Below are 26,976 nucleotides of genomic sequence, written 5' to 3' on the forward strand. Positions count from 1 at the left end.
TTGGTTGTAACGACATTTACAATCTTTCCGTAACCGTACATAAGTCAAACTTTGCAACTTTAAAATTTTGCTACTGCTCGACTTTCAGGTCGCTTCGAAACTACGACAATAACCTTACATTTTTACTAATAAAATGTCACTGGGCTTTGTTATAAATGCAGCCGTGTAGACGCAATGGAATAACAAACAAAAAGGTGGCTACCACTAAAGTTGTATGGGTTTTTAGCTAAAAATGCACAAAAATACGATGTACATATTGATTTTGTTAGATTTTATTCATATTCCCGGATTTTATGCTCATCTTTCCATCGAGCATAGTCCTTGCAACTAATATCGATTTGCTACTTTGAAATTGAAACCATAAACTTTTCTACCATTTTATATGCGTGGTCTGTGACAAGGTTACTAACTCAGCAAGTTAGACATATCTGCATGGCTGCTATTATTTAATTTGTCCCCATGTCGCTAAATGATGTTCGCCTTTTCTTTACAATAAACCTATAATCTAGTCAGTTATTTGATTTCCCCATAATAAAGCAATTTGTTGTGAGGCTACAAATTGCCACAAAACGTTTGAAACAAGCCTCAGTGGTTATTACGAAAAAAATGAACATGCCCATGGGAATATGTATAATAAATCCTTAAATATATGATCGAATGGTATTTTAGATGAATCAGTAGCAGCAAAAAAGACATGGCAGAGTTGAATGGCATGCATAGGTAGCTGTTCTGCAAGTATAAATTCAAAAAGACATGTCACGTAGAGCTGTAACTGGATGCAAACTTTCAATCTGACATCGAGGAGAGGGACCAACTAGGCAAAGATGAATTTCATGTCCGTGTTTCTCATCTTGGGAAATGAGTTAGGGGCTCCAAACTCCTTTCCTATTAAGTACAAGAGCCTTCTTGAATCAGAACTTTCCTAACTATGACGTGCACAACCTGGAGCCTATGAGAAACTGGAAACTGGTTGAAGCAAGCCACCGGAAGTAAGTACGAATTCCGTGGCCAACGACGAAAGTGAAATCCACGGCTGGAATGCGTGATTATTCGTCAGATGACAAGTGGTCCTTCTACCTCTCGATTGCTATATACATTTCCATATTTGTGCTTCCTCCAAGAAACATATTGCACAAAACCAACATGGGAAAGTTGAATAAAATTGTCAAAAATTTCTATGTACGCTCCACTCGCTCATCTAACCAAGCTCACTTCAACTCGTAAAGGAAGAACGTGGTCGTTGTCAACAAAAGGGCCTGGTGCTAGTGGATGCTTGTAAATATGGAATAAATGGTCCCACAACACATTGAATGACGTACATATGTGGACCAAGGGAAAGTTACGAGCCTGTGGCTGGTTACAACACTTGTTGTCAGGTCAGGGAAAGAGATTCGAGGAGTTGTTGGAACTAATACAAGTTTTATATGTTTGCTGCTCCGAATTTACAGTTCAACTCACAACCTGTGGGCAGCTTATATTGCTCGTGCTCCTCTCTTAAAGTCATAAAGGAGTCCAATTTATTCTGCAAAGTGTTTGGTTCACCGAACGCTTTGATGCTTCGTGTACTCGACTTGTGAATTATTTCGACCCAGGACAATACACTTCGAGTGTGATGTATATAGGTAATATTTTTTTAACAGCGCAAGATTTTTGCAACCCCTACATTTTTTTAAACGACCATATAAAATGATATTGCCTTTCTCAAGAAAATCTAACCGACAGCAAGTCAAGCTTTTTTGGAGCACAATTTTCTACCAGGATCACAGTCAGTCATATCGCGTTTATACATAAATTCTTCCAAATCATTTTGCAATTGGATCTCGGATCCAGGATCCACGGAGGCATTTATGCAGTTGTTGGAAAGCAGTCTGATTTGCTACGTGTCAAACGGTATGCAATAAAGTAATTTTCTATTTGCATTAGAACAATTCCTGCAATATTTATTTGAGCATGCATCTATTTGTATGCAGATGTGCTAGCGCCCAACGTCTATGTACATATGTAAGTGTGTCTAGTATGATACCTTTATGATAAGCTGTACTCTGATAATGCCAGAGAAAATTGTATTTTCCGAAAACAAGAAGAATAAAGGAAGCTCTGACAGAACATAAATCGTGGTGAGCAGAATTCTTGATAGGTTTCTTCTGTCATTAATCTAAAACGTCAGATTGAGAGACATGTACGAAATAAGAAAGTAAAATTCTGCAGCGAATAATATGGATTTAGACATAACTTGCAATAGATGAAATTCTATACCGTTTGACGATACAAACTTTTTTGCTGCGATATTTTTATAACTATCTGGTCCAACTTTTTTCTGCTTCTGCAACTTACTTACCTAGATTTTATGATGCAACTTTTTCACAGCGTTTGTGACTTTCCCCACCCAAACCATCTTGAGAATAAATATACTCTGCCCACACACACACGAAGCATTTCTCAACGAAGCAGACTTTGAGTGGAGACATCGTCTTTCACACCTGTGTTTGCCTTCTTCGTCTTGAGCTTTGCTGTCTCTTACGTTTGTCGGCGATTTTCGGAGGTAATAAAGTTTGATGGTAAGATTGGAATCTCTGGCTTCTCTCGACATATGACTGTCTGTCGCTCATCTCGGGCTGGTATGAAAATGACAAATTCTGACCGAGATTTACACAAGGTTGGATTGAAGGTTTTCCCGATCTATCATGCATACGTACCTATCACACACTGAGGATGAGAGCAACCAACTTTGACCTAATTCATGATGTTCAAGAAGAATGACAAATCCCAACATTCCAATATCTACCTTTCCCAACGTTTCAATCCTATGAACGTGTGATCCAACGTATTCTTTGTCCCTTGTACCATTGAGTACAATTGAGTCTGTAGAGAAAGTGAAAATTTAGACACTTCCATCAGTGCATTGTAAATATTGGGCAAGTATGCATATGAACTTCAGTACATAGCGAATTGTGGATTTCATGGCAAACAAATTTCAAAAAAAGAAAGCCAAGGGGAGCACAACATGCATACATCATTTAGCTGAACCCACCAGCAGCATCATCTGCATCAGTTGAGCAGAACTGTGGGGAAGTATTTATCGATTGGGTTCAAAGCATGGCAGCACCGCCTGCTTTCTCCACGACCAACTTTCTCTCCAGAGTCGCAAAATATTCACACCAACCGCATTCCAGCGTACTAAATTTTTCAACGTCTCGAGTTCTGCATGCGAACAAATAATACATTATAAGTCCTACGACGAACACATAAAGTGAACGGTAAAACGGGCAAAAAATGTGTGCTACTTAAAATCCGGTTGGCGTGTTGTTGTTTTTCTTCAATATTGCGTCCTCTCGGATTTATTCCTAGCTTCAAATTAATCCATACAGCCTTCGCGTCTTCTTGAAAAACCACTTCCAATTTGTCCAATTTGCATAATTCGCGTCATTGAATTATAATTTAATGGATTTTCTCTCCAAATTGTTTTTTGCATGTAGTCCACAAATACGACCATCTGAGGTCAGACGGCGCAAAATGAGGAACTTAATACCATTTCCTGGCAAAAATGAGCTGAACAAACAGGACTACTGTGCATACTGGGATGCCCATTTTCTCACAACTAGGAAAAGTTGATAAAGATGGGCAGGGAAAGTTGAGGAGGAAGAAAGTTGGTTCTTGTTGAGTAGGAGGTGCTGAGTGGATGCCAAATGCATGTTGAGCGACACGTCTCAGAAATATACAAAGGGTTGGCGTTTCAGCCTCTTATCTTGCAGTTATTGCTCAATAGAACTCTGGAACGCTCTTTGTGACAACCTCGACCCCTGTGCCTAAAGTTTTTGACGCTGTTGTTCTTTTAACCACAATCCATCTGCCTCTATGACTCGAAAAAATACAACAAAGAAGCCATAAATTGCTATCAACCCGATGGACAATATAAACCCTGTGGTTTTCCTCCAATCTAGCTTGTTCATTGTCAAGTTAAAATTTGGCAGGAGGAACATAAATCTATTACAGCTCAGCGGGACACAGCCACTTTGGCTCACTTCCTTCCTCTCGTTTTCTTTTCCACGAAACAATCAAGGCCGAGGTGAAGTGACTTTCTCGATTTTCTCCAGAATTTTGGTCAATATAATATTTCGAGTGGGAATTGCAGAAACGACAAACGACAATAACAGTAATGGCTTTCGAGCTGGTGGTTGGCTTGAAGGACGAATGTATGAGGACAGCGTACATGTATGTCCACTTGTGCATCCGATATCCTATAAATGGATATAAACCATACATACATGTATACACGTCGTGCAAAGAAAGAAGGATGGTCTTTTCCACCAACAAGCCATACTTATTCGTTACATAAACCCAGCAGAACACGTATCAATCAAGCAAGAAACCCCGAATTAAAACGCCAGAAGAAATTGGATGGTGTCAAAATTGAGATGGTGATGAGCATAGCAAAGATTGTTAGTTGTTGATTTCATTATCACACCGAATGGGCTGTTCTCTTGTCCTGGGATACATACGTTACATATTTGAGCACTTGCACTAAATTTCTCTGAAATGGTTCCAACAACGTTCAATATTTCGACTGAAGCACATACGTGAATACATATTTGATTTAATATGAGCGAGACCTTCTAAGCTCCGTATGGGCAATAAAAAAGTAAACTATTAATTTATTAAACAGAGGGACGTAAAATCGCCAATAGTCTGTACGTACGGTCTGAGACCACTAGCTGCATGATTTACAAATGCGAGGATTGCTTTGTTGGCACATTAGATTAACCAGTAGTGAGACTTATGTACAAATACATACGTAGAAAAACAAGTACACATATACCGAAGATCAAAGTTGAAGTAAACTTTGCTCGTTTTTTCCTCATTTTGCTAAAGGCACGAAAGTAATAAAAATATAATAATTACATTATACTGTCGCCGCAGTTGTTATTCTCAGTTCTCACGCCAGTAAAGAACAAATAAGTTTTGGTGTGAGGGTTTAATCAATATCTATCCGGCCAACCTTCTGTCAGCCAACATCAATCAGGCCAATTCATTTAGTTTCATACTAAAAAAGAGACCAAGCAGGCAATCAGAGAGCTCATTTACTGATGACTCGAAAGGTTTGCTCTCCTTGAACAATAATTATTATCTTTTGATTCTCGCTTTCACTTCCCTCTTTCTTCCATTCCATTATTTTAAATGAAAGTTTGATGGTTATAATTTGAGCACCCTTTTAGCGAGTGTCTATAGAACAGAGTGCGGGCTGACTGGTGGGAGAAAGACGATGGGATGGAAGGAATTGTTTGCTGGCACTGCTGGATGTGCCCATTTCGCTAAAGAGTCTTTTGTTTTTAGCACTGCTTTCACCATTTCCAACAATTCCTGACAAATCTCAGTTCGGGCTCAATTTATACGAGGACAGTGCTGCATCCCCGCCTGACACCAACAAATCAGGACAATGTCTGTGCAAACAATGCAATTCAGCCAAATTTGATAATTTCAAACACTACATGTTGTAATCGATAAAATGGACGGCGTGAGCGTACTTAAGATGTGTGAATGCATGTGTGTGCTAAGGTTTGCAATGGAGAATCAGATAACTGTGTGTGTATGTACAGTCATTCGTGTCCTGGCATATCGGCACAGCGCCAATTTGACTACAAGTAAAAGAATGCTTTTATCAGATGCCTTGCACTAACGGAGCCCTTTCTATATAAATATATGTTCACATGTTTATGCGAACTTTCTCTGTTTGTGACTACAATCGCATATTATAGTTCATTCAGTCATTCATACATTTTGGCAACATGCTAGCGCTTTGTGCTTTTGGATAGTGGTGGTGGAACCTCCCCTGAAACGATCACCTCGGATGGATGAATACAAAAATACTGAGATTACGTTGTACCAAACTGCGTTGTATGCATATGCTTGGTTGATTAATTTTCTCAGAAAATGCTGAACCAACGAAACCTACACATAAGACAAAATAATACTGAGAATAATATCTTAGTTGGTTTTGAATAAAGAAATTCTTATTACTTGAGCTCGATTCTGAAATCTCGACCGGCAGGTCCAGCGTATGTACATACATATCAGTAGTTCTAACTTTGGCTGGGATGAAATAAATTGTAGCTTGTCACAGCCAGATTCAAGACTTTTCAGGTGGAAAGGCGTCCATATTTAGTCTATTCTCACAGCCGACTTTTTTGACAACGCGGTCTTATACTGAAAAAACTAATGTTTTTCAGATCGGAGAAATATTTGTATGTATAATCGAACAAGTATATATTTACGTGGGTATATCGAATATGATGAATTTGCACCAGATAAACCCAGACAGATATTTATATGCATGCAGGCAGACAACGGAAATTGACATGAGTCGTATATCATGCAAAGACTCGGCCGGCCCCAAATCATTTGGACTTTCTCCTGCAGGGAAGAACCCACTCGGGCAGACCACCTTGATCCTTCCAGAAATCAAAGTTTCATTTTCCCCGTTTATATCCTTACAAACAATTTCCACACAATGGTAGGAATCAAAACTTTACATAATCCCATTTCCTCTTGATTTTCTGTACAAAAATACAGTTTTGTATAACGACATGAAGCAACTCGTAAGTAAAGGTATTCAAGCGGGGACATGAAATTAGCTTGGCATTCTATATTGGCAATTGTCAATTGCGTACAGTCAAGACGACTCATTGATTTAACGGATTTCTTCAGCCCAGAATAGTCCAGCAATCAAATCTGTACACAGTCAAGTATAGAATATGTATATGTACATATATACATTGGACGACATTCCTACCTATGAATACCATGAATACTTACATTGCATGCAACTATATCCCAACATCTATGAAGGAAATATTATTTTGGAGATAGCAAAGATAGTTCGGACGAGCGCTTGTCGCAATTATTTCGACCCGCACCGTATAATCGGTCCGACTCTGTCATTAACCATAAACTTTTTTCTCAAACAAATGCATTAATGGTCGCAAGGATTATTGATTCTTTCAAGGATACATACGTGCATATTATATGAGCATGTTGCGAAAATACTCTAGATCAGCGTTATTATTTTTTCACCCATTTAAACTTACATACATGAACGATCATACGTACATTTGTATAGCCAAATGTGCAAAGTTATCCCGTTCATACGTTGCATGAGAAGGAAGGATCTTGAACAATCTTGATTATTCAGTCAATCATACTCACGGATGACGACATGATTAAAGGCAAATAATTGTATTGTATTATTCGAATTACGACGAGAGTACGAACATGACAAACATTTACTTACGTGGAATATGCGTATAAGTTTATGTAATGTTCGTAAGTAGGTGAAATAAGTAGGAGGGATATTTACATGGGGATCAGGTCGGTTGGATGGATTGGATAGATGTAGTAAATAATGTCTTGAAACAGGGTTATACTTGCAGTGACAAGCATCAAATATCGGGACGGATTTATGAGATAATCTTTCCATACTTACCTTTTGCGTAGCCAAGAAAAAATAGTTCAAATCTTCATCAAAATACGTGTCTGACTTTTCGGATGGGAGCCGAATAATGTCAAGACAGGAAGATCTGTATGATGTTCTAGATGCGAAAGATAATACACAACAATTCAATTTACTTGGGGAGGGAGGTGGATATATATATCTCGGCGTCTTCTTTCCTCCACGTGAAATTGATGTGGAGAAGCGATTACTTTCGGCTTGGAGAAATTGGGTTGCAGTCTCAATTACTTTTGCTGTGACCAAATTGCTAAATCCACAACCATGAATCAAGTCTCAAGTTTCATGCCACCACAACAGTGGTAATCAATCAGTCTCTCACATCCAACATTCAATGTTTTATTCTTTTTTAATGAGTTTTCGCCTAATGTCCTTGGATTCGTGTGAGAAATGTCCAGAGAAACTGATCAACTTCACCGTGTACATATATGTATGTTTGATTAACGATTGGTTTGGTGAGGTATGAAATTCAGTTTTGTACAGTCGAGGCACAAATAAGGATATGTTGCTTTTTCTGTGGAAGGTGAGTTGAGACAACGGGGAAAGCACTTTTCAAGTGTGCCTATATATTTAATCTACTAGATTTTGATAATTTATCCAGTAATGAGATTTACTCTGTTTTTGGTGGAAACTCTGGTTGTGTTCACGTCCTTCGTAAGAAACCACTCAATTTGACAAATTATACAATAATCTATTTACTACATGTACTCAAACTTTCACATCAACTTCCGCACAAGACGCAAATAGAACAAATCGAGAGGTTACACTCGCAGGTTTTCAGATCACAGTAAATTCAGAGAGTGATCACGAACTCGCATGTACTTAATTTCAACACAATTTATAAAGCTTTGTGTTGAATGCAATGTTGTTGTTCGTCACGAAACGACGCATAATTCTCTTTTTCAACAACGCAGTGCAATTTTAAAACAATTCAACAATTGAGTTTATAAATTAATGAACATTAACACTGATATGATACAAATGTTTATAGTATTTGTCAGTTTGTATTTATTCACTGATTTATTTAGGCAATGATAATTTACCTGGAAGTGATGATAAACAGAAAAATTGGAATAATATAATTATGCGGAGGCAGGTCGGTTGTCTTTATAACTTCCTTCACAAATTATTACAAGTTTGATTGTGATATGATGATTCATTTAATCAAATCGAAACTGTTCGGTTTACTGATCTTTCAGCAAAAGTTAAATATAAATTGTTGACAATCTTTTAAAAAGATTCGTTTTGCTATGATATTGAAGAAATTATGTGTCTATGTTTTAATAATAATATTGGATTCCTTGTCCGTATCTCATTAACATTAATGAGCAACATATGACTGATCCCAACCAATTTCACTTGTAGCTATATTTCCACACACTTGTTTCCCCGTTGCATACAATAAACACAATACAATTTAATACGGTATCACTCCAGTCAATGAATATTATGAGCCGTTTAACTACAACGGTTGTTTCTGTAATTTCTGAATATGTGCATAAACTGGTCCACCACACACACACTTTTCTCCAATCACTAAATTGTCATAAAGCCGGCAATTTCTTTAGCGCTGTGCAGATTGAATGAATATGGAACATGTAAGTAAGTTGCCGTACAGGTTTTATTATATTCGTCAGCTGATCCAATCTCACAACCCGCAATAAAAATGCACTTTACAGACAGAACGTGGTTCGCCGTAGTTTGTGTCCTTATCTCCCACGTCTTAATTTTTCCTGCTAAAAGAAAGTCTGTTTTGCTTGGAGAAAGTCCAACTTTGTATTACACGATATCACCGCCGCTATAATGTCCGATCTCAAGTGGACGAGTGCATTTGCAATTGTACACTTGCACTGTCACTCATACGAGGGAATTCATACAATTTGCGGGCTAGTTGTCGTACTACAAGCAGATATGCAAGAGCTTTTATTATGATAGCATTTTAGTTGACAGGAGCGGTAATTCGTATGAACTCTGCTGCTCGCTATGTCAGCATGTGTAGGTAAACAAACCGAGAAGAGACAATGCACTACCAGGAGCCGAGGGAGCAGCGTGTTTGGTGAGTAAAAGTGCAGAATTGGTGGCGAGTGTGAGCTGACACAAGATTTATATATTGGATTCGGTGGTGGTGGTGAAAGTCCTCCTCTCTCGTACTCTGCCACCCTTTCCCGGAGCTCCCACGATTGGACACCCGCTTGGGCGGAAACTTTCGGATAAAAATAAATCCCATGCACTCCAAGCTCCTTCCGTCCCAACAAAGACAATCCGATCCCAATTCTAATCTCATCATCATCATCATCATTCTACATGCAAGGAAAACCATGGGCAAAAAACGCTGGATTACGATTACACTAGAAGAGCAGCAGCATTATCTCTGTACTACTGCACTCTGCTCTGGGTCTCACATTTCCGAGTGGAGAGATTAACATTATTTGCATTGCATCCGTTTTTCTTGTCCTGCGAAGAGGGATGGATGGATGGACCAGATAAGAGATGCTGGGGAGAGAGTCACCATGATTTCAGGCAACGGCGTAACTTTGCAAAAAAAGGAGGAAGAATGTCAAAGGGATTGTTTCCGGATTTTGTGCAAATGTATATGTAGCTTGTAAAACTGTGGTATTTGAATGATACATGTGCAGAGTGTTGGCATATTACGTCAACGACGGTAACCTCGATTATTTGAATTTAGTTATTTGTTTACGAATGTGCCCAGGAATTGCTTTGATCATTTAAATCTCTATACTTACTGATGTACTAGTCCATGTATTTCTTGCTATTTATTTAGAGTTGAAAGAGTAGAGTTTCTGCCAAAAGAGGTTTTCTATAAAAGATTGGTCACATTTTTGTGATGCTAAGATTTAATTTCTATTAGCGAGTGGTCGGCTTTGTATGTACGCAGTTCAATTTGTCCAATTCTCAAGGGCGTTGTTTCTCTTACTTTTGTTGAATTGCTTATCAAATTCGTGGTCTATAAAGGGTTGGCTGAAAGCTTTTGTTTCCTGGATTCATGAACATGACGTTTTTAATATCCGTTGCGTCACATGCAAAATTTATTATGCTGTAAGTAGAGATTCATTCATTAACAGAATTCATAACCGGGAAGTAGTTTTGACAGAATGGCAAAAAATGGTAAATTTCAGACAAACTCATAAAGGGAAAATACTATATACGCAACTATGTGATGCACGTGTATACGGTTTGTGACGACCATTACACGCAGTATTGGCTTTTACTCTTTTATCTAAATTGAGACAAAAAGTTTCTCAGTAGTTCGAAAATGACGACTACATATAACACAGCATAAAATACCCAACGGTACTAGGACAAGGGATACATGGTGCGATTACTTTCCAACCGAATGATATCCGCTTACCTAAGAATAACTCAATTTGATGAAAAAAAGTTTCGGCGAGTTTTTTGAAAGTGAAGTGAACAAGGAGCGCCATGCAGAGCTGGTGAAGCAAAACGAGCCGACATGTGAAGATAGATGATGATGTGAACTACTCTCTTTTTGCAGAAGAGGAAAGTATATGTAGTAGAAGAAGCACTTTCTTTTTTTACGAGCTAGGGAACAACAAGGCAGGATTTTCGCAACATTTAAGTATTTCTTCATCTAACGATATGATGAGCTCCCTTGTGGGACAACTTGTTAAAATTCGGAGCATCCCAGAGACTTATTGCACACTCCTGGGAGATGTCTCCAAGTCCAAAATGTCTTATTTTGTCATGTTGAAATGTACAGTCGTGGAGAGATCCTTGTTCATCCTACTGGGAATTATTTTCTCTTGACATTTTATTCCCTAAATTGGAGCACAAAGTCTACTTATTTTTTTATCCCATGTCAATTTCGTCAATTATTTAGGTCGACCTTGATTTTGATTACATTCAGAATTAAATTAAACTTAAATGCTGGAAATATGAGACAAAATCCCAACAACACGTGCAACCTATTTCCCTTTTTCCGTTTCCGAAAGCTCTTCTCTCTAATAGAATTTTGGACTCGTCTTTGAATTCTTGCGTCAATCTCGGTATGCTTGCACAAGACGTGTTTTGAACTATACTCGCTCCAAGGGCTTGAGCCTAAGCAAATGTTTGAACTATGTATGTCAGATTTCGGAACTTCTGTGCACGAGTCCATCAGCAGCTGCCCATGGAGGAAATTGCGAAAAGGGGAATGGGAGTGGAAAATATTTGGACCATTATGACATCAAGCATGATGCTACTGCTATAATTTGATGACAGATTACTCCATCATCGAGATGCGGGATTGATGGTAGCAAACTATCCCCCAGCAGTTCTAGCATGATACCAAAGGTGCATACATATGTATGTATGTAATGATAGAGTAGGATTCTTCAAGTTTTAGAAATCGTCTCCCCGTGTGTAAAGCTTGAGGATTATTGGGTGAATCCACCCGTGTAAAAGTTTGGACAACTGGTATGTAGTCGTCTATTTAGTCGTATGCTAGTTCATACAAAAGATTGATTGCTGGAAATGCTGTAGAGGAAATATGTACTGTGCCAAAATTCACGAGTTTATGAATAAGAACAAAATGCTGATCTTTTTATTATTTAGAAACTGTCGTATCCTACTGAATTACGAACCTTGATTTTCACCGTTTCATAAAGCGTAATCCATCTGATCAATACGTGGCTTAGAAGCTCGCGTGTGGGCTTAGAAAGCACATTTATACAATACAACTAGTAATTTGCTACCCACACCGCAAATTAAGTTAGTTTGTCTCATTTGTAATGAAATGGCCTTCAAGGAAATACTGCTTGGCCCAGAATTGGTGAACAATCTGCGAAATATCTGTGCAATGGAAAGTGTGATTTGGACTGTATTGCTGAACATTCCTGGAACAACATGTGTCCTCCCATTTGCAATCTGCTCAGCAAAGTTTGGGAATTTGTAAATTGCGAAATTCTCCCAACCAAAGAGATGCGCAAACAAACAAACTCTCTCTCGCATCCTCAGTCCTTCTTTCAATGCGAAATTACGAAGGGCAATTGTGGGGGCCCTAGCGTTACAGGCAAATGGTTTTCTGTGAAAATTTTCAAATTTTTTATATGTTGTAGGACTTGAGGCCGCGAACAAAAGCTGCTATAGCCCTGACTCCTAAAGTGTATGAATCTTGGCCGCAAATCGGGATAAAAGTTGAATTTATTTCTTCAGTTTATGTATTTTTCAATTAAGATCTTTCCAATGATACCCACTTTGCTGTGTGAGACTGATCTCTGACCTTCAAACCTCCAAATTTAATTTTCAAAATTTCCAAGTTTTAAACTAATCTGAAAGCGTAACGCATTGAGATTATGTTGCAACAAAAATTACAAAAATCCACCAAGGATAGGGAAACTACTAGTTAATTGAAAAATAAAAACCTACAGTGCAGACTTGATATAGCCCGAGTCAGCCAAAATTGTGGTTATCACTTAATCCGACTTTTTTGCGTGAAATTTTATTGCAAATTGATTTCAAAAAATATAAAAATTTAAATTGATTTTTCAAATTTAAATTCACATGCTTCGATTAATAACAATTGGCAGCCTATTTAACAAATTTCAGCTTGATACGAGGTTTTCAAAAACTCGTATGGGTCACCCAACAGGGTCCTCCAGATGAAATTTTGTCATATTTTAATTCGTATTGTTTCATTAGGAGCAATTATCAACTTGTCTACTAAATTTCAGCTCGATTTCACGAATTTGAAAAATTGGTATGGGTCACCCAATAGGGTCTGTACGGATGAAAATGTGTCAAATTTAAATTCATACTCTTTCATTAGTAGCCATTAACAACCTCTGTACCAAATTTCAGCTCGATTGGATGAGTTTTAAAGATCGGCATGGGTCACCCCCTAGGGTCCCTCCACATGAGAATTTTTATAATTTTACTTTATATTCTTTCATTAGAAACCATCATCAACCTCTGTACCAAATTTCAGCTTCCTACTATAATTTTGAAAATTTGGCGCATAATACCCCACCCACCTTTATGACCCCCACCGGTCAATCACTTGACCGATTTCGCCCATCTTCGAACTTAACTCCTCATTTGACCCATACTACATTTGTGCAAAATCTCAAGTCGATCGGATTAGTTTTACGGCAGTTATCGCAAGACAGACAGACAGACAGACAGACAGACAGACAGACAGACGGACAGACGGACGTGACGGGTACATAAGCCCTGACTCGGGCTAAAACTGGACAAATAAATTAACTTTGACCCCGATTTGCAGTGGTTTAAGGTAGATGATCTTGGGGTTTGGGGCTTTGACTTTGTTCACGTCCTTAAGGGCTACAATATAAAAAATTTGGAAATTTTCACGAATTTGGTGTTGGGGCCCTCCCATTAGATTTCAGGGAACATTCTGCTACGACATCCCCACTACCTTCACTATGTATGCACTTCACAGACCAGTATATGCAATCCGAAGCGGAGTCAGGCATAGAACTATCGAAAATTAAACCAGCAAAACGTGATTTTGGAAATGAACAGGTCCAAATGTTTGCACATGTATGTCGTCAACGTATGTAGGTGAAATTTCAATGGTGAAATGAAATAACAAAATTCGTTTTAGGTAATGCATTTACAGATCTGATTGATGACATTTTCATCCATATTTAGCTTAAAAATATTCATACTCATTTACCCTGAAATAAATATAAAGGAAGAATTGGTTAAAGACATTTATTTATATACCACACAAGAATCCTTGATATGTAGTATTTAGTTTTAATTAAAATCTGTACTTTCTTTCAGACAATTGTGAAGTAGGCAATAAAAAGGTAGCATATATTGTTGTGTACTCTGACTTGATGTGTAAAAGTGTTTTTGTGAATATTGATTCCATCAATTTTATCTAAATGTTTCCTTTAAATCACGATCCATTTTGCACATCGTACATATATATGTAAATGTACATACATATTTTCTCACTGTGTGATGCAAATATTATTATAAAAAGCTCGACAAAATCAAACATTTATTGGGGTTCTACTACGGATTTTTTATTAATTTTTATTTGACAGCTCTTATAGTCATTTTTACTCAAACATATGTACGTTGAATGTGGTGAGACGATATTTATAATGATTACATTGATTCAAATATTACTTACGTATAATATACTGACACATATTTACGACAAACATTTACATATGTAATAGAATATTACAGATATTATCGAAATGGGACTTTCTGGATAAGTAATAGAATTGTTGTTTACTATATATTTCATATATATGAAAATATTTGCCATCTGCAATTGCAAAATCACAGAGACAAAGGTGAGTTAATTAGCAGGGTATTCCGACCCAGGGTTTTATTGGGTTGGGTTTTTTGGGTTTTAATGGGTTTTAATGGGTTGTTAATGAATAAAACCCATTGGGTTTTACCATGTTAAATGGGTTTTATTTGGGTTTTAATGGGTTTTATTCGGGTTTTAATGGATTTTAACTGGGTTTTACCTTAAAACTATATTCTAAAAGCTGGAAACATCTATCATACGTGAGACGAAGTTGTTTTACGGCAGCTAAGCAGTTTAGTTCTTTAATATTGTACGTTTTGAAACCAGGAATAAATCAACGAATCCATCCCTTACCATCACAGGTTTCAAGTGATACAGAAAAGTAATTTCGGAATAGGTTAACTGATCATGTATTATTTAATACTACTCTAGACCATAACAAGTTCTTTTTACGGATATACTTTTTTTGCTCATAATAATGTATTTCGTTATCCATAAATACTCGATTTTTTCCAGAAGTAATAATGCACCTTGAGATCGCTAAAAACTATTAAATTTGGAAACATTAAATTTTGAAAAACTTTACAAATTTTATGAATTTTTACTCAACCACAAAAGCCCTGGAAGCTTTTGATGGTTTGAATTTCTCTCTAATAGGGACATATTTAGGTTCTGTTGGAGGTAGAAAAAGCTTATATTTTAATTTTCAATATGTATGCTTGGAAATGTGTCGTATGGGGGACATTTTCACATGAACTGCTTACAAAACAAGATTTTTGCCGTTCTGGTCAACTTGGATTTCATTATGATGAGAGGTAGTATTCAGGAAAAAGAATTAATTATGGTCCCAAATGGTATTAAATTGTCATCAGTTAATATGAACAGATACGTACATATTCTAACATGGACAAGGATTTGCATATGTATGACTGGAATTGGGTTGCAATAGTTGTGAAAATTTTTTTCAGTGTATTATTTAAGTAAAACCTAATAAAACGCAATAAAACCCATTAAACCCATTAAAACCCATTAAAACCCAAAAAACCCATTAAAACCCATTAAAACCCCTGGGTCGATACTTTTTGAATAAAACCCTGGGTTTTTCCGAACCCTGTTAATTAGTCATTAATTAAATACTTTACGTATATACTATTCGATTGTAAGCACCACATAATATGTGGCACATATTCGGGAAAGAAAAATTCAGATATGAAAAACTGATCAATTAAAATTATCAACAAAAAATAAGCAGCAAACTATACAGTCCATTTCGTAAGTTATAATAGTTATACATAAATATGTTTCATATTCAATTAATTAGTAAAACATATGTACATGTATGTATATTTACACACAGATACTTATCACAAGTACACATACTTATCGAGTATATCACGTTACGTAACTTTTGCACAGATTCGCACCTAATTAACTTGGGAATCAAATAAAAAGATTTAGGAGCAATTTATAAACTAATTCAATGTGGGCTGCAAATACCAAATAAATATAAAATAAAGTATGACATTCACGCAACATTCATAACTCGGACTGATGACCAGGCATTTCACCATTTCTCCAATGTCCTTCGAACATTTACATGTAACTAGAATTAAACTGATTGATGATTTCAGTAAGCTTCCCTGATTTTCTGGTGTTTACATACATGTATACTTCGACGAACACCTTTGAAACAGTGTACCATGAAATCCAGTGTCCGCTAACTACGGTTTAGGTACAATATTTATAGCGCACTGCACAATGATATGTTCCCAGCTTCCGATGAAAGCTTTCTTACAAACATTGGCAGAGTATTGCTAATCCTTAATTAATTTCACGTTATAGATATGTTTATTACTACATATGCTAGAAGTTGCACAGCTAATTTATAGGAAAACAACAATTCACTGGAATGCATGCATTAGTGATGATTATTCTACAATAGGGACACAAGTTGCAAGTCTATCAAGTATTACAAGTAATATCTAAAACATCGAGATGATAATAGTGCTTTCATAAGTATGTACATAATTAAATAAATTACACGGCAGTGAATTTTAAGAAAATTCATAAATAGATGATAACGATTACTCGTCAAACACCTTTAGTCCCTTTCCATTTCGTACTGGGTTAATCTGCTGGCAATGTCCTTGGCTAATTTTTCCGAAGACGCACAAACGACCCGGCGACTCATGAGATCAAATTCACCTCCTGTGCATAATAACAAAATTAATATATTACTCGTTGTACATTTGAATGCGTTTAGTAAATAGGCAACGCATGAAGGAAATGCATGAAATGTGTAATGTTCAAAGTTATTGGTCAAGGAGGAGTGATGAATATACATAATGCAAGAAGGGGAATACTACATAGTTGATTTACCGGTGGTGTCAATCACAGTTCCTCCAGCTTCTTCAACGATTAACTGGCCAGCAGCCATGTCCCAAGCGTGTAGACCCATTTCATAATAGGCATCACAGCCTCCACTGGCGACAGAAGCCAGGTTCATTGCTGCTGAACCCAATGATCGAGTGCTGTATGCAAAATATGACAAGTTTTTAAAAACCAACGAGATACAAAGAACGATAATGACCAACGGAAAGTTATTGATAAATTATCGGAAAATTAATATATGTGCTATTCAGATTGTTCCAAGGGAATAAAAGTTGTAGGTACTTATTTCATGCATTTCCTCCAGACGTGTCTTATGAACAGAAATTAAATAACCTCCATAATCACAAAGAAACCCTCCAGCTTCTTCAATAATTAACTGGCCTGCCGCCAAGTCCCAGCAGTGTAAACCGAGGTGACAAAAACTATCAACTGCACCCGAAGCTACGAACGCCATGGCGCAAGCCGCTGATCCCATGACACGGGTACTGATTATTTTTTAAGTAAAAAAAAACAACAAAAGTGACCAATTTAATCAATGAGACAGTTTTCCTACTCTCAATCAATATTGTTGGCTGTATTTTATCCCCAAGGAACAGTTACATATAGTATGAAAATCCATACCCATGACATTTTCCTAGGAGAGCGCCCAAATTTTTTAGAACTACTTCAATCTTTGCAGGATCATCGTTGGTTCCCGACTCTGTGGCAATTAGAGCTTTCGCTAAAACTGTGAAAATATTGGGTATGTACAGAAATCATTTAATTGTCTCTATAATTTCTCTAATGTTTATTATATATACCAGTTTCTCCTGACACCTTGATCTTCGTCCCATTAAGGAATGCACCTTGTCCTATTTTTATCATAACAATACATTACACTATTATTATCAATAATACAATACTTCCAAATTTGTTTGTCTTACCGTCTTTGGCAGTGTACGTTTGTTTTCTAAAAATGTTTTAAATTAATATGTGCTACGTATTGATGCTATTCAATTGTAATAATGAAGATACGTACAAGATAGGATTACAAATTATTCCAATAATAGGTTTTTTGTTGATCAGCAAGCCAATTGAAATAGCAATTAGTGGAAGAGAGTGAACGAAATTCATAGTACCATCCACTGGATCTACAAATTAATTATTTCAAAATATTAAAATTGATCCTGCATATAAGTATGTACGTCTATAAATACAAATTCAATATATCTATTTTAGACATGAATGTAAATTATAGAAAGTACCTATGATCCATGTTGGGGCGTCGGTTAAAATACACTTTTCCCCTCCGGCTGTTGACTCTTCGCCAATAAACCTGTAAGTATGGTATTTAAAATAATTTTTTCATCTAATAACTGAATTAGCGGTAATATTTTTAATAAGACCGGTGGTGTTCTTACTTGTGATCTGGAAATGCCAAGTGAAGCCCATCAATCAACAACTTTTCTACCTCTTTGTCAGTCTCTGTGACCAAGTCCATATCACATGATTTTGATTCTACTTGCTTGGTCTTGTAGAATGCAGTTTCGATCACCTAATGAAGAAAATTATCAACTTATAGGCATGAATAACAAGTAATGCTAATATAAAAGTGGCGATGAGGTGGACTAAAATTATTTTGCATACCTCTGCAGCCTTATTGACGAGTTTCATGCAAGTCGTGTAATACTTTTCTACGTCGTGATCCATGCTGCAAAAAACACAAGTTTTCAGAAACACCCTTTTTAAGTTATTTTAAAATTTACAGTTTTCTTTTCGATTGCACAGCTAAAATGGACTAGAAGTAGAGCCGTAATAACCTTCGAACTTGCAAGCAAAAGTTGCGAAACTGTGCAAAGTATATAGGATGGGTTTTGCAAACTACTTGGAGAGAGATTTCGCACTAAACCGAGTGTGTCCGGATCAGTGGTTTTATAGACAACCTTCACTCGTCGAATTGTCTTTGTAACAAGCACGGCGGAATACTGCTAAACTATTGCATGACGTTTGCATCTCGGTTAAAATAAATTAATTGCCATCTTAAAATGTCTATTAAACAAATCTCTTTCCATGAATATTCCTCCTATGCATTATATTTATGTACATAAATAACTGTAAACTGCTTGCTTACAACATGAAAAACAAAAGTTAACTCTTGAGGCAATTTGATAACTATTTTTTTTGTTAATGACGATAACAAAACTGGAAAATTTTAACAACTTCACTTTTGATTGAAATAATTCCACAATAACAGAACATTAAACATTAACAATAATAAATAATGGAAAAGTTCTGGGATCAATCAACATATACTATTCATGCCACATATCAACCATTTATGTACATAGAAAAACAAAATTCACTCACTTGTACGAGTCTTCGAAATGACTTTCCAATGACAAGCTGGGGCTGTTAACTCTTATCCACGTACTGAATCCACGGGAAGTTTTTTGGATTATGTAACTTTTACATTTTTCTAGAAAAGTCCCTCTCCTATTATTTCCTCAAACGGAGGAGGAGGAGGAGGAGGAAGGAAGGAGTGGATCTAGGCTCTACATGGTGACATTGGAGAAAGCGGTGCTGGAGAAGCAGCCAAGGTCGAGGAGTGAAGCAGAGGAATGGAGGCGAGCGAGTGACACGGGCCAAATGCTGGAAGGGAATAAGTTTGCGAAATCTAGGTCAGACTCCCAAATATTGCATTGAGGCCACTGCGAGTGAAAGAAAGTAGGTCAACCCCGTCACTCGACCCACTCTCCATTCTGCATTACATATGTAGGGAAACCTACGTACAGAAGGAGGCAGTATATGATATGTAACAGTTTGTTGTTCGGCTTATTGCAATGACGTCTGTGCGGGAGCTTCCATGGGATAGCTTTTTATTTCATGCGCCCATTGATCAGCACGGTTTACAAGTTTATATTCCGATTCTTAGATGCAAACGTATGTAATCCGGAAATCACTCTTTTACCGGGATGATAGGTCAATCAGTGGTCATGCTTAACTGTTATGTAGACTTTGTTATTAAAGTTACTTACCTAGATCAAATCGTGGTATCAAATCCTTTCTGAAAACCTCTGACTTTGGACACAATGCGACTTTAGAGAAACTTGCTGTAGTATTTCTCTACTTGGAGGAACATGATAATTGTTGCTAATCCGAGCCTAAGTAGTCTCTTGTGGTGACCGAGACCTTGTTACCACTACCGACGGAATGACGTATATCGAGGAAATGAAGAGAATAGATGTCCCATAGCGGATAAAGTGCTTGTATCGGAAGGAAAGACGTAACCCATTATTCAGTCCATCATTTTTAGGATGAGGAGGATTTGAAAATTCTATAGCGTCGGGTCTGGCGGAGCAGTAAACTTCGGTGAAGCAATAAACGTAATGCGCTTGAACTTGAAGCCCATTTCATCCTCCTCCTCCTGCAACTTTCCCACGACACAATAGAGAAACAAACAACACGGGACACGAGGCGAGAAGCCTATGAAATTGCGAAACCATGCAACGCGAAAATGTGCGAGTTGCGATATTGTGAAGAGAGAGAGAGAAATCGGAGAAATGGGAAATTGAGAATGTGCCGTCCAAGCCGGGAGAACTTTTACTGAAAACATAGACTCTCTCGCACCACTTGAATTGCATTTTCACAAATTTTCCCAACCCGCATGGAACAGATTTTTTGAAATTATTTAAATTGTAAAACAACATTTTTGAAGAATTATTCATTTAGATGGAGGAGATTCCAAAAGTGGTAAGTTATATATTTATATTTGTGTTGTGGATGATATGTAAATAAATGCAAATCATGCATTTGTTTATATATGATTTGATACCATTATCTTATGCGATTTATTTTGATAAAAATAATTAAAGAATCGTTTTAATTTGCCTCTAGTTTCCAGACCTGGGTTTACCTCAGGTTGTTCCAGTTGTTCAGGATCTCTTGGACGAATATACAAAAAAGCCGGAAAATCTTCCGATTCATGCATTAGACAAAAATTTGCGACATATTCGACCATCACGGAATTTTGATTCACTTTTTACCTTCCACTCTAGAAGTTTTCCTCTGGTTCAAAGGGTAATGTCCGTGAAAATAAATTCCCACTCCACAAGGCATATGACCTTTTTGTTAATATTTGTATTTAAATGTGTGCAGGTAAAGAGGGAGCCAGCGACAGGACGTCTGGTGGGGTATGAGGAGGTGGAGGTGAGCTCATTGGGAGAGACGGCCAAGAACTCATTGTCCTTGACAAGAGCACCCGGGGCAAAGGATGAAGGCCTCAAGGGAAGCTCAACCAATTTCCCCTTTTGGCCTGGAGGTTTTGACGAAGAAAAGGAAATTCTGCAATCAGCCAACAAAATTGAAGCGCTCAAAATTAATGAAGATGAGGCCGAGTTATTTTCAAAATTGTTCGAAAAAGGTGGATCTAATATAATAGTGTGCATTTGCTTACAGTTAGTTTAAAGTGTAATTTAAATTAGACTTGCTGGTCGTACCCCCCACGTTCAATAATGGAATGTCACTTGCCTCCATGCAAAAGGAACCGAAGAACGATAGCGAAAACAATGCGTCGGTGGATGTGTTTGCGGTTTGTGATTTGCTCGAACTAAATGAGTCCAATATATTTATATTTTATTGTGGAAGGCTTATTTCTATAATTTTGTAGGAGGACCGAAAGGATGGGTTAGATTTTTGGAAAGTCAGAGAATCTACAAATCTCGAGTATCAACCATCTCAAGCAAAATTGGCTAAGCAAGGGAGTCAAGCAAAGCATTTATTGAACGAGATATCCGATGACGTATTTAGTGGACATGAAGAGGTGAGAAATTGTATGCCTATTTTGATTTTAGAAATTCTAACACAAAACCAACTAACATTTGCAGGAGAGAAAGGTTGCACCCGTTTTGAAAATTAGTAAAACTCCCTTGTCTGCGCACTCCGTCATGCCATGGGCCGAATTGATTGATGTATCGAAACCCATGGCTGATTTCCGTGAAAAAGTTCCAGATATGGCATATACGTATCCCTTTGAACTGGACACGTTTCAGAAACACGCAATTGCAAAACTTGAAGAACATGAAAACGTCTTTGTTGCTGCACACACGTCGGCAGGCAAGACGGTTGTGGCAGAATATGCAATTGCCTTATCTGTTCAACACATGACTAGGTAAGCATTTTCATTTTGGCTATTTAACCGGAATTTACCAAGTTCCTTAAATGGACATTTGTTTGTGTAGAACTATTTACACTTCTCCTATAAAGGCACTGTCAAATCAAAAGTTCCGTGATTTTAAGAATACTTTTGAAAGTGTGGGCCTTGTTACCGGTGATGTTCAGGTACGTTAAAACTATGAGACTGAAAACACACATCAGCAGTGTTATTAGAATAACTTTGTATGTATGTTCATGATTAGATCAATCCAAGTGCTTCCGTTCTAATTATGACAACTGAAATTTTGCGCTCAATGTTGTACAATGGTTAGTAACAAATTCACAAGTGATATGCAATGATGCTGAAAAAGATGGTATTGTTCAATGTATAGAGTACTTTACTCAAAAACTCAGGAATCGAAAATAATTCATATGCATACATATCCACTCTTTTTGCAAACTCAAACAATTGTCTTATTAATTATCAATGAATGTCTTTAAACTTAATGAGTGGGTTCTTCCCCCTAATTTTGACGCAGGATCCGACGTGATCAGGGATCTTGAATGGGTCGTATTCGATGAAATTCATTACCTGAATAATGAAGAAGTAATTAATTTTATTTAAGATCACATTAATACTTTATTATAGCGCGATTTTAACTGTGTATGTCTTTAAAATAGAGAGGTCATGTGTGGGAAGAAGTTCTCATTATGCTGCCACCACATGTTAGCATTATTATGCTCAGTGCAACTGTCCCTAACGCTATGCAATTTGCCAATTGGGTTGGTGGTAAGTCTGATTTAAAGAGTAATAATTCTAGTAAACATTCGTACCTTATAAAGATTTACATATGCACATTCAACCACTTCTTCATCTAGAAATCAAGAAAAAGAAAATTTATGTTATTAGCACCCTCAAACGTCCAGTTCCACTCGAACACTATCTGTATACTGGTTCTGGTGGAAAATCTAAGGATGAAGTATTTCTTGTCCTTGATTCAGAGGGAAATTTTTCTAAGAAAGGGTAAGTTATTTAGTTCACTTGTAAAGTGTACAAATTGTTACCAAATTGTTATAAATTGTTATGTATTTATTATTTTATAAGATATGATGACGCAAAAGAAGCAAAGTTATCCAGAATGTCCAAGCATCAACAGTCATTTGGTGCAAGAGGAGGACATAGGAATACATTTAACGAAAATTCTGAAAAAACTACATATATTGGATTAGTTAATCATTTACAGAAAAATGTAAGTCTGATAAACTTAATTAAGCAAGTACAAAAATGACTAACTGAAAATTTTGTTTGTTTTCATAGGAAAATCTCCCTGTAGTCATTTTCACATTTTCCAGAAACAGGTGCGACCAGTATGCTCAATTGATGAGCAGTGTTGATTTATGTACTGGACAGCAGAAAGCAGAAATTCATGGATTTTTCATGAAGAGCATTTCTCGGTTAAAAGGTTCCGATCGAGATCTTCCCCAGGTCATTTATTCGGCATTGCATTTATGCATACATATAGTTTGTGCAACATGTGACTGAAATATTTCCTGTTTTCCTATAGGTAAGGGCTTTCCATGAAATGTTAAAAAACGGAATTGGAGTTCATCACAGCGGAATTTTGCCAATCCTAAAAGAAGTTGTTGAGATGTTGTTCCAAAAAAATTTGGTCAAGGTAGAATGGACAATAATAATTAGATAATGGTTAGGAAAAGTGCAAGCATTCCTTTATAAATTTCAATTATACGGTCTTTTTTTAGCTACTCTTTGCCACTGAAACATTCGCAATGGGAGTTAATATGCCTGCACGAACAGGTTAGGACTCGATTTTAATAAACACCATATTTTATAAGACTTCATGTTCTAAATAGAAAGTTAAAATTTTGCAATTTCATAACTTTCCAGTTGTGTTTGACTCCATTCGTAAACATGATGGCACTGGTTTTCGAACCCTTTTGCCTGCAGAATATATCCAAATGGCTGGAAGAGCTGGTCGCAGAGGCTTAGATACAACTGGAACTGTGATTATCTTGTGCAAACAGAACATTCCAGAAATAACAGAGCTTACTAACATGATGACTGGTAAAGCTGCAAAATTGGAGTCTCAGTTCCGGTTGACCTACAGCATGATTTTGAATCTTCTACGGGTGGAGAGCTTGACTGTTGAAGATGTCATGAAGCGAAGTTTTCTGGAAGCCACTGCGCGAATGAAAGTTGACTCTTTAAAAGAAAAGCTACATGTTGTTCAAAAGCGAGTAGGTGAACTTGAATGGAATCACACATTTGACGAGTACCTTAAAAACTTTTACAATGATGCTAAAAATTGTATAAGTGTTCGCGAAACATTAATTGTGAGACATCATAAATACATGTACGTGGGTTCCACAATACGTTATTTTATTAATATATTTTATACCGATTACAGCCATTCTTGAAAAATCATACGAGAAATGATATGTTGGTGCCGGGACGAATAGTTGTTGTGGAGCAATTGCCAAAGTATAATGCTCGTTTTGGTGTAATCCTTGATACAATTCCTCAAAAATCCAATCCACCAAACAGACTTAAAGTATTAATTCTAACATCGGAAAGTGATGGCAAGTCGTTCCAAGCACAAGGGTTCGAAGACAACGGCGCTATCATAGATGAACAGTTGAAAGGCGTTGAAGAAATTAATCAAAATTTTGATGTTCATTTTGGACAGATGCTCTACTTTTCTTACACTGATTTAGTTAATTTCAAGCCAGAACTTAACGATATAGGATATTACCCGCACTCAGTGATTGAAGTTGAGTATCAGCAAGTTCTAGAATTGTGTAGTAAACAGATTCGAGTCGATTCTGATACTATAATTAACAATATTAAATGCCGGGAGCAATCGCGATTTGCGTAAGTACAGAAATGTTAATTTATAATGGTTACAATTATAAGTTGTAATATTCAAGTAATATTTCAAGTAATATTAATGTTGAAAATAAATATCTCCAATTGCAGGAGCAACCTTCCACCCCCAAATGTTAAAAAAGCTTTAGAAGACTTAGCTGATATGAATTTCTCTCCACAAGATGTGACTTTAATCCCTGCAAATCAAAGGGTTGTAGCAACTCGGGATATGAATTTAATTCTGGAGCTTCAAAGATTTGAAGAGAGTAAAATTTTACTCAAGCACAATAATATTTCGAGTAAAGAGATATTTAAAACGAAGGTACTGAAACCCTTTTAACGGTTGCGCCATCTAAAATATTTTTAACTTATAATACGTGTAACTGTGTTTTTTCAGTTCCTCGAGGTGTTTTCCTTTATGAAAGTAAAGGACACTTTGGAGATGCTAGAGTATTTATTGTCTCCACGAAGTCTCCGCCTTCATGAGGATTATCAGTCCAGAATACAAGTGCTCAGAAAACTAGGATATATTGACAGTGACAATTTAGGTTGAAATTCTCTTATTATTTCTTTGAAGTTATAAGAGTTATTCTAATTAACTTAATAATGCTTTTATTTTTTGCGACTCTTCCAGTTCAAATGAAAGGTCGCGTGGCATGCGAGATGGGCAATCAAAATGAACTTATGGTTACAGAGATGGTATATATCTTTATATGTTTAGATTTTGACCCTAATTCACCTTAAATAAATTGTTTAATTGGTTTGTTCAATAGGTATTGAATAATATGTTCGCAACGGCACCTCCTGCTGAAGTCGCAGCTATTCTGTCTTGTCTGGTTTTTGAGGCAAAAAAGGTCGAGGAGCCGAAATTGGACGACGAACCAGATTTAAAACGGGTGTGTTTAATTTTATACTATTATTTTATGTATAACTATGTGTAAATAATGACATTTCCATCCATTTAGCGTGTTGAAGAGGTAAAGAATTTGGCTCGTGGAATTGGAATAGCTCAAGTAGAATGTGGTATTAAAGAGCCAGCAGAGCAGTATGTTGAACAGTTTCGTTTTGGATTGGCTGAAGTAGTTCATGAATGGGCGAAGGGCAAGGTAATTAGAGATAATAATGTGACATGTTATAGGTATATATTCCTAGCCTGTGTGACACAAGTTGTGTCATATATGTACATATATAATTAATTATCTTCAAATGTACTAGAGCTTCTGTGATATAATGAAACTGACCGACGTCCAAGAAGGCCTTATTGTTCGTACAATTCAAAGATTAGATGAAATGATTCGCGATGTGAAAGACGCTGCTCGAATCATTGGAGATCCATCTTTAAAAAAGAAAATGGAAGAATCCTCCGAGTCGATCAAGCGTGATATCGTTTTTGCCGCAAGTTTGTATACACAGTAGCATAGAATAGATTATCTTATTTCCTAAGTTTGCTGAAAATACCAAGTTATATTATTTATATATATAATATCTTGTCGGTCCTGTGATGTACCTCTAAATTTGTTTGGTTGTTTTACAATGAGAACGTTGTTGTACTTACGTAATAAATGTTTATTCCTAAGTTGTATATGAAATAATTATAATCAATCAACATATATATGTTGATTGATACAAATAATGCATAATGGAGACATAACCGTACCATGTCTTTGCCGTCTCTCCTTGCACGTAGGCTAGTTTTGAGCAGTTATTGTTGGATTATTACTAAGTACAAATTAACATCAATATTTAGTGTTACTCCATTGAAATGAAATGTATGCATCGAGAAAGCGTCCAACGAACCAGATTTCATTGCATCAATGC

At 36.7% G+C, this 26,976-nt stretch overlaps 3 protein-coding genes across 6 annotated transcripts in view; 1 reads left to right on the plus strand and 2 right to left on the minus strand.

Annotated features, from left to right (window-relative positions):
• LOC110861174 (neurocalcin homolog) overlaps positions 1–9,546 on the minus strand; it is a 49,843-nt gene extending 40,297 nt beyond the window's left edge. The window contains exon 1 of the mRNA XM_022110289.2: positions 7,478–9,546. The gene's annotated coding sequence lies outside the window, so the exon portion shown is untranslated. The remainder of the gene's footprint in view (positions 1–7,477) is intronic.
• A 4,942-nt stretch (positions 9,547–14,488) lies between these two features.
• LOC110853622 (inositol monophosphatase 1) lies at positions 14,489–19,852 on the minus strand. Of its 4 annotated transcripts, none has more exons than XM_035847073.1 (10): positions 19,491–19,852; positions 18,771–18,834; positions 18,545–18,678; positions 18,389–18,459; positions 18,163–18,274; positions 18,068–18,093; positions 17,945–17,995; positions 17,766–17,871; positions 17,478–17,629; positions 14,489–16,961 (listed from the first exon to the last, which is right to left on the minus strand). In XM_035847073.1, exons 2-10 carry the CDS (start codon positions 18,831–18,833, stop codon positions 16,855–16,857), a joined length of 822 nt encoding a protein of 273 aa, XP_035702966.1. In that variant the 5' UTR covers position 18,834; positions 19,491–19,852; the 3' UTR covers positions 14,489–16,854. The 4 variants fall into 4 exon arrangements, with proteins under 4 accessions (XP_035702966.1, XP_021957606.1, XP_021957624.1 ...); XM_022101914.2 differs by lacking the exon at positions 17,478–17,629 and adding an exon at positions 17,133–17,284 and having other exon boundaries at positions 19,491–19,813; XM_022101932.2 differs by lacking the exons at positions 17,478–17,629; positions 19,491–19,852 and adding exons at positions 17,133–17,284; positions 18,944–19,040.
• An 855-nt stretch (positions 19,853–20,707) lies between these two features.
• LOC110847645 (helicase SKI2W) lies at positions 20,708–26,734 on the plus strand. The gene is made up of 23 exons (XM_022094627.2): positions 20,708–20,873; positions 21,018–21,200; positions 21,279–21,543; positions 21,605–21,711; positions 21,790–21,942; positions 22,007–22,290; positions 22,361–22,460; positions 22,538–22,601; positions 22,814–22,881; positions 22,956–23,064; positions 23,154–23,298; positions 23,380–23,524; positions 23,593–23,760; positions 23,840–23,950; positions 24,036–24,090; positions 24,181–24,626; positions 24,701–25,164; positions 25,270–25,480; positions 25,556–25,706; positions 25,793–25,857; positions 25,932–26,054; positions 26,124–26,264; positions 26,374–26,734. Exons 1-23 carry the CDS (start codon positions 20,853–20,855, stop codon positions 26,572–26,574), a joined length of 3,780 nt encoding a protein of 1,259 aa, XP_021950319.1. The 5' UTR covers positions 20,708–20,852; the 3' UTR covers positions 26,575–26,734.
• Positions 26,735–26,976: the final 242 nt, after the last annotated feature.

Source organism: Folsomia candida, unplaced genomic scaffold, assembly GCF_002217175.1.
Source record: "Folsomia candida strain VU population unplaced genomic scaffold, ASM221717v1 Fcan01_Sc001, whole genome shotgun sequence".
NCBI lineage: Eukaryota > Metazoa > Arthropoda > Collembola > Entomobryomorpha > Isotomidae > Folsomia > Folsomia candida.